We start from the raw sequence: 7,256 nt of genomic DNA, 5'->3' as shown, positions 1-7,256 counted from the left end.
CTCTCGGCCATTTGGATATCGAACATGTGCAAAGCTAGGGTTCGCATCGAGCAATTCAACTTCATCTACTAATGGCTCGTCCTTGTTCCTGACAAACCGACGAAGCAGGACAGGTAAACTCTTCCCGAGCATTGAACGTCGTTCAAACCTAAGAAAACGTTTGTGCGGAGTAGCATTTGTGCTGGTGCATAATAATGATCGCGCTGCATGTAAAGTGTTACGTCGTATTTGTCCGCCTCCTTTTCTATGTGTAACAACTAAATTCGGATTCCCTAAGTAGCACCTGGCAACCCCTGCTGTCTCACCTCGAGGTGTGATCGTTACGTCATAATTGCATTTGCGAGTTTGCGTTCGTTACTACGTTTCTTTGTTCTTTGAGTTTTGTCAAGTGGCAGTACATGTAAAGATCAGCTTAACGTTTACAGCAACTAGTTAGCGACTGACAGTTATTCGAGCTATTAACGGTGCTGCTGTTTTTTAGTTGAATAAGAGTTAGCCTACTGCGTTAACGTACTGTGTTGTTGAAGTCTGCAGCAAGTTCATCTGTCGTTGCCGTTAGCCTATGTGGCCAAATCAGTGATTATCACAGTTCACGGTAAGCTTAACATCCTACTGCAACCTTTGTGATAGGCTAGGCCAATGTGAATTTTAGTGTCAATGGTTAAGTGTAATAAGTACCTCGTCTTATTTCCCGATGTTTAAATCAAGTACGGGACTCACCTATGATGTGAAATTTATAGCATAATATTTTACTGTTTACTGTTTATATGTTCAGTTTCGATCTACAACGGTAGAATTTTCAATTGTTGGGTTTCTCCCTGTGCTGTTCCGTGCGCCACAAATTAGTCGGTAAGAATTCATTAGGCCTATAATTCATCATCTGTAATTCCGCATTAGGCCTAATTCGTAAGTTTTGTTTGCTAATCGTTGTTTTGCTGTGTTGTCACAGAAACCTTCTTCTTCACTTCACCGTCGCTTGTTCGTTGTCGTAGCTGTCGTTGTCGTCGACAGCTGAATACAATAACCGTCACTCTGTGTGCGTGTTCGTACGTTACATAGAAGCGTTTCGACTAAAGTGGACAGTCCTCGGAGTTGCAGCACTCAAGTCCCGAAGGTTTGCCGTAGGCTTAATTGTTTCTACATTTGTTTATTTATGATGAGCGTCCAAGGCAGTAGTCCACTCGAGGATGCTTCTGCAGCCAAGCAAGCTGAGTTCGATGGGGCCGCAAAAAATTTGCAGCAGTCCTATCTGCATGGAGAGCGGCTAATGCTTCATCCTAGTACTAAGTTGGAGGCATTCCGTTCCTACTGCTCCGAAGTGGACCGAAAATATCAGGAAGTTGTTAATATGATTGGAGATGATAGGGAAACCGAACGCTCCCTAATAAAAGAAAATAAGGTCGAGTTTGACACTCGTTGCAAGGAGTGGCTGGAAAGAACAGCCAACTTGCCTGTGCCATCTACGTCTTACAAGAAGCCTAGTTCCTCACATCGTTCCGTGAGCCTACGCTCTGGAAGCACCAGCTCGCGAGCAAGCTCAAAGCAACGTGAAGTACTGATCCAACTGAAACTGGCTCAGCGGGAAAAGCTTCATATTCAAGAAGAAGCTCGGATAGAAGCAGAGAGGAAGAAAGAAGAAGCTCGGATAGAAGCTGAGAGGAAGAGCAGGCAAGCTGAACACAAAATTGAAATGTTACAATTGGAATTGCAATCTCGGGCAGAGGCGATGAGTGACGCTGATTCACCTTACGTTACTGTCGATGAAACTGGATTCACGTCACCTGGTCTGCCAAACAGCAAGGAGAATGTTTCCTCCCGTTTGACAAAGAGACCCTCTGTGCAATTTCAAGAGACATCTTCTCCTGTCCTTTCATCTCCTTATGCTACTCATGAGGCTAAAGCTAACAAGCCTAATTCTACGTTCCCTGCAGCACGCTCGACTCCTCAAGTAAATATTAGTTCGCCAAATTTGGCTTGGCAACCGAAAACAATTAAACATGACTCGTATGAACCAGATTACCAACCTGAGTCCCATGTCGGCGAACAACCAGGGTGCTCCTATCAGCAGCCCCAACTACCAAGTAGACATTTCTCTTATAGTGACGAACGTTTCTTACCACGACCAGAAATACTTTCATTTAAGGGTGACCCCTTAACTTACCAAAATTTTGTGCGGACGTTTGACGCACAGATCGTTCCGCTGGTACATAACGATCAAAGGAAGTTGGTCTATTTGTTACAACATTGTCATAGTGACGTAAAGCGTTCAATAGAACATCTTGTGAAGAAATCCGATGGCTATGATCTGGCAAGGAAGAAGTTGTACCTGGAGTATGGCCAGCCCCATATCATCGCAAATGCAGCAGAGCAAAAACTGAAGAGGATGCCAAAGGTTGGGCATAACGATCCTCAAGGCTTAAAGGATCTAGCCAATGCCATGGATGTGTGTCTCTCAACCCTGGATGACATTAATGAGTTTGCTGGACTGAACTCTCTGGACACAATGATGGTAATGATTGAGAAGTTGCCATTCCGTATGCAAGAGGCATGGGCAGAGAGATCGGTTATGGTTCTGCACAACACAAGCCGTGAAGCAGGATTCAGAGATCTTGCAGAATTTGTTGGCATGCGAGCAGAGATCCAGAACTCCCTGTACGGAAGTAGGATTCATAAGGCGAAGGAAACTCACCAGACCCTGGCAAAGAAACCCAATCGTAAGGATCGAGTTTCAGCATTTAACACGGACGTTCCTCCGTTCAAAGGTGTATCAAAGCCATCTTTCAGTAATGTTTGTCTATGTTGTAAACGCAAGTCGCACAAGCTTGTTGATTGTGACGAGTTTAAAAACATGATGTACAAACAGCGTAGACAACTGGTTTACGATGCACACTTATGTTATAAGTGCCTGACTAGCACAAAGCATCAAACTCGCGACTGTAAAGTTGACAGCACATGTACCATTGAAGGGTGCAAGGGACGTTTCCATCATACTTTGCTCCACAACCCTAATCCACCTAATTCATCTCAGCCACGCAGTGATGAAGAACAAAGGGGAGTTCTTTCTTGTTCAGTGACGGAACCGCGGCCGCCAGATAAAGACGCGGGTGTCTGCAAGGCCTACCTGTGCATTGTGCCAGTAAAGGTTAGATACAATGGCAATGAAGTTTTGACTTACGCGTTCCTCGATCAAGGTTCTACAGCAACCTTTTGCGCTAACAGATTGATAGACGTTTTGAATATCACTGGGGATAAAAGAGAGATCTCACTACAGACTCTTTCTAACACGTCTAAAATATATGATGGAATATCTGTAAGCTTGTCTGTGTCCTCCCTAGATGACAGACGAAAGTTTGAGCTGTCTGGAGTCCTGTCAATTGATGAAATTCCGACTACTCCAAATGCCATTCCGAGTCAAGAGGAACTGTCTGGACTACCCCACCTAGATGATCTGGAATTTCCTTGTGTGAAAGGTGGAAGTGTGACACTGTTGATCGGTGTCGACAACCCAGAAGTGTTTTGCATTCAACGTTCACGGAAGGGATCACGTGATCAGCCGATCGTTATAAAAACCCCGTTGGGTTGGTCCTTGTTGGGCCCATCTCTGTCACCAACTTCCTCTTCGTCCTTTCAAGTTAACTTTGCTCAATCAAGAGACATTGCCATCGAGCAACAAATCGAGTGTTTATGGAAAACGGATTTTGGCGATGAAAAATCAGTACTTGACATGCCCAACTCACGTGAAGATAGAATGGCATATGACATGATGACAAAATCAGTCAAGCAGATTGATGGAAAATATCAACTCCCATTACCTTGGAGACCCTGTTCCTTGACTCTACCAGATAACCGCCAGATGGCTCATCGTCGTTTACTTAGCCTGCGAAGACGTTTGACAAGAGACGAGCAGCTGTGTAAAAAATATGTTGACGTAATAGAAACTTATCTTTCGAAGGGGTATGCGCGAGAGATTCCAACAGAGGAAATCCAAACAGTAAATACCACATGGTATCTGCCGCACCACCCGGTTTTACACCCTCGGAAGCCTGACAAGTTACGAGTGGTGTTCGACTGCGCTGCAAAACATCATGGCATTTCACTCAATGACGCCTTAATGCAAGGTCCTGACCTAGTGAACAATCTTGTGGGCGTGTTAATGCGTTTTCGGAAGGAAAGAATCGCCTTGGTTGCTGATATCGAGGCCATGTTCCATCAAATTAAGGTGGAGCCTCGAGACAGCGATGCACTGCGATTCCTCTGGTGGCCTGGAGGAGATATGGACAAACAACCGGTCCCACATCAAATGTTGGTTCACTTGTTCGGAGCAACATCCTCCCCCAGCTGTGCTGGATTCTGCTTGAGACAGTCGGCGCAGGACTTTAGTAGTCTTCTTTGTCCAGGCATTCCAGACATCGTCAAAAATAACTTTTATGTTGATGACTGCTTAGTGTCTGTGAGCTCTCGGGAAGAAGGAATACGAGTGATGTCACAACTCACTCAGCTGTTGAGCAAAGGTGGCTTTCACTTAACCAAGTGGCTGTCGAACGACAAAGGCGTTTTGGAATCGGTACCCGAGAATGAACGTTCCAAGTGTTTAAGAAACCACACCTTTAATGAGGATAGTATCAACGAACACATACTGGGTGTCTATTGGACCGTGTTCACAGATGAGTTTGGGTTTAACGTTTCTCTTCCCGAGAGGCCCCTGACCCGCAGAGGTATTTTGTCTGCGACGAGCTCGCTATATGACCCCCTGGGGTTTGTTGCTCCAGTGACCTTGAAACCAAAGTTGTTGTTGCAAGATTTATGCAAGCAAGGTCTCGGTTGGGATGACCCAATTTCGGCGTCTGAAGTAGACACTTGGAATGAATGGATAAATCAGCTACACCAACTTCACGACATACGTCTGCCTCGTTGTTTCAAACCTCCCCACTTTGGCGTGGTAACGGAGCATGAACTTCACTATTTTGCCGACGCTTCGTCTGTGGCATATGGAGCTGTGTCCTACCTCCGTCTTGTTGACGATGAAGGAAGGATTCACTGTGCATTTCTGATGGGAAAGTCCCGCTTAGCCCCACTTAAAACAGTTTCCATTCCAAGGCTGGAACTCACTGCTGCTGTTATGGCCGTGAGGTTAGATAAAATAGTAAGAAAAGAATTGAACCTACCCAATTGCACATCAAGATTTTGGACAGACTCGAGCGCTGTCTTACAAAGTATTTGTAATGCAAGGAAAAGATTCCCTACATTTGTTGCCAATCGATTGTCCACGATTGAACAAAATACAGACCTTTCGAAGTGGAGACATGTGCCTTCAAAGTTAAACCCTGCCGATTGTGCGTCCCGTGGGATGAATGCGAGTACGCTGATTAGCTCCAGCTTCTGGTTGTCTGGCCCAACGTTTTTGTGGGAAGCCGAAGAAAGATGGCCAGAGTCCCCAATAAAACTACCTGATCTTCCAGCAGAGTTTGCGCCCGTCAAGAAACAACGAGTTTACGTGAGTGCCGCTTCAGAGACTTCTTGTTCAACTGACCGATTGATGCAACGATATTCCAAGCTGATACGCTTGAAGAAAGCAACAGCGTGGTTGATGCGCTACAAAGAGTTCCTCATGATGAAGACTCGACCCTCGGTTTGCCAAGCTCCACTTAATCGATCTCCCATCACAGTCCGCGAATTGAAGCTTGCTGAAGTGGAACTGATTAAATATGTGCAAAGAAGTCGCTTTGGACAGGTGCTAAACGTATTATCTGGAGGTGCCATGCTAACTAAAAGGACATTCTCACGATCCATGGTTAAATTGAACCCTATATTGGTTGATGGGGTCATTCGGGTTGGCGGCCGTTTGGAGCGAGCACCAATCGAAGAAGATGCCAAGCACCCGATCGTGTTACCTTTTGACTCTCACCTTACAGATCTTGTGATTACAAGTCACCATGCTCAAGTGGGCCATTCTGGCATGACCCATACATGGGCATCTCTTCGACAAACGTACTGGATTTTGAAGGGAGGCGTCGCCGTTAGACGTGTCCTCGGGAAGTGCTTGCTCTGTAAAAAAAGGAATGCACAAGTTGGCAAACAATTTATGGCTGATTTGCCATCTGGAAGACTCCAACCCGATAAGCCTCCGTTTTCTCATGTCGGTGTCGACTATTTTGGACCCTTTATGGTGAAGCAAGGCCGCAGTTCACTCAAACGTTATGGCTGCGTATTCACGTGCATGTCAATTAGAGCTATCCACATTGAAATTACCCACACCATGTCTACTGACTCGTTTATTGATGCCCTTCGACGATTCATTGGTCGTCGAGGTCTCCCAACCGACATTTATAGTGACAACGGATCGAATTTTGTCGGTGCTGAAAGAATATTGCGTGAGTCCTTACAACTGTGGAACCAACAGAAGATTAATGAGTATCTGTGCCAACAAAATGTGACCTGGCATTGGAATCCGCCAACCGGCTCTCACTTCGGTGGAGCATGGGAGCGCATGATCCGTTCCATTCGAAGAATCCTAACTGCTCTAATGAAGGAGCAAACCGTTTCAGATGAAGCTCTCGTTACTCTGATGGTCGAAGTGGAGTCAATCATAAATTCGCGACCCATCGTTCCTATCACCTTTGACCCACAAGATGATGTGCCGTTGTCTCCCAATCACCTATTGCTGTTGAGAGAAGCACCAAACCTGCCCCCTGGACTGTTTGATAGAAAGGACTGTTATGTTCGACGCCGCTGGGCCCAGGTGCAATACCTAGCCAATCAATTTTGGTTGCGCTGGACCCGTGAGTTCCTCCCATTCATCATTCAGAGACAGAAGTGGTTTCAAAGAGAGAAGAACTTTGAAAAAGATGATGTTGTCCTCCTCGTCGACGATTCCCAACCTCGTTCGAAGTGGCTGTTGGGGCGAGTGGTTGACACATACCCGGACAATAAAGGGACTGTACGCACAGTTTCGGTGAAAACTCGATACAATGTGGTCAAGAGACCAATTTCGAAACTGTGCTTGATTTTGGAAACTGCTTAATGCAGAACAAAATGGACTGTTTACCTGTCGCCGGGTTAAAGACATTGATCAATGTGTATTGTGAACTATTGAACGAATTTCTGTTGGCTAATACAGCCAACAACGAACATTTCTGGTTGAGAATAGTGAAAACACACTACCTGCTTCAAAAATGTGCCTTTTAATTGTAAATATGTAACTGCATTTTTAATCCCTTGTTCGTAAAGGCCTTCTTAGAGGCCGATTGGATTGTGAA

At 45.4% G+C, this 7,256-nt stretch overlaps 1 protein-coding gene and 1 long non-coding RNA gene across 2 annotated transcripts; both read left to right on the top strand.

Annotated features, from left to right (window-relative positions):
• Positions 1-479: 479 nt before the first annotated feature.
• On the top strand, positions 480-1,062 carry LOC145764272 (uncharacterized). Its single transcript, XR_014288478.1, has 3 exons — positions 480-595; positions 776-849; positions 950-1,062. It is a non-coding gene; the product is annotated as an uncharacterized LOC145764272 (long non-coding RNA).
• A 94-nt stretch (positions 1,063-1,156) lies between these two features.
• On the top strand, positions 1,157-7,021 carry LOC145788329 (uncharacterized). The gene has a single exon (XM_082600107.1). It carries the CDS (start codon positions 1,157-1,159, stop codon positions 7,019-7,021), a length of 5,865 nt encoding a protein of 1,954 aa, XP_082456233.1.
• The last annotated feature ends 235 nt before the right edge of the window (positions 7,022-7,256 follow it).

Source organism: Aplidium turbinatum, chromosome 2, assembly GCF_918807975.1.
Source record: "Aplidium turbinatum chromosome 2, kaAplTurb1.1, whole genome shotgun sequence".
NCBI lineage: Eukaryota > Metazoa > Chordata > Ascidiacea > Aplousobranchia > Polyclinidae > Aplidium > Aplidium turbinatum.
Note: the sequence above shows the minus strand (reverse complement) of the source record. Positions and strands in the feature narration are given on the sequence as shown.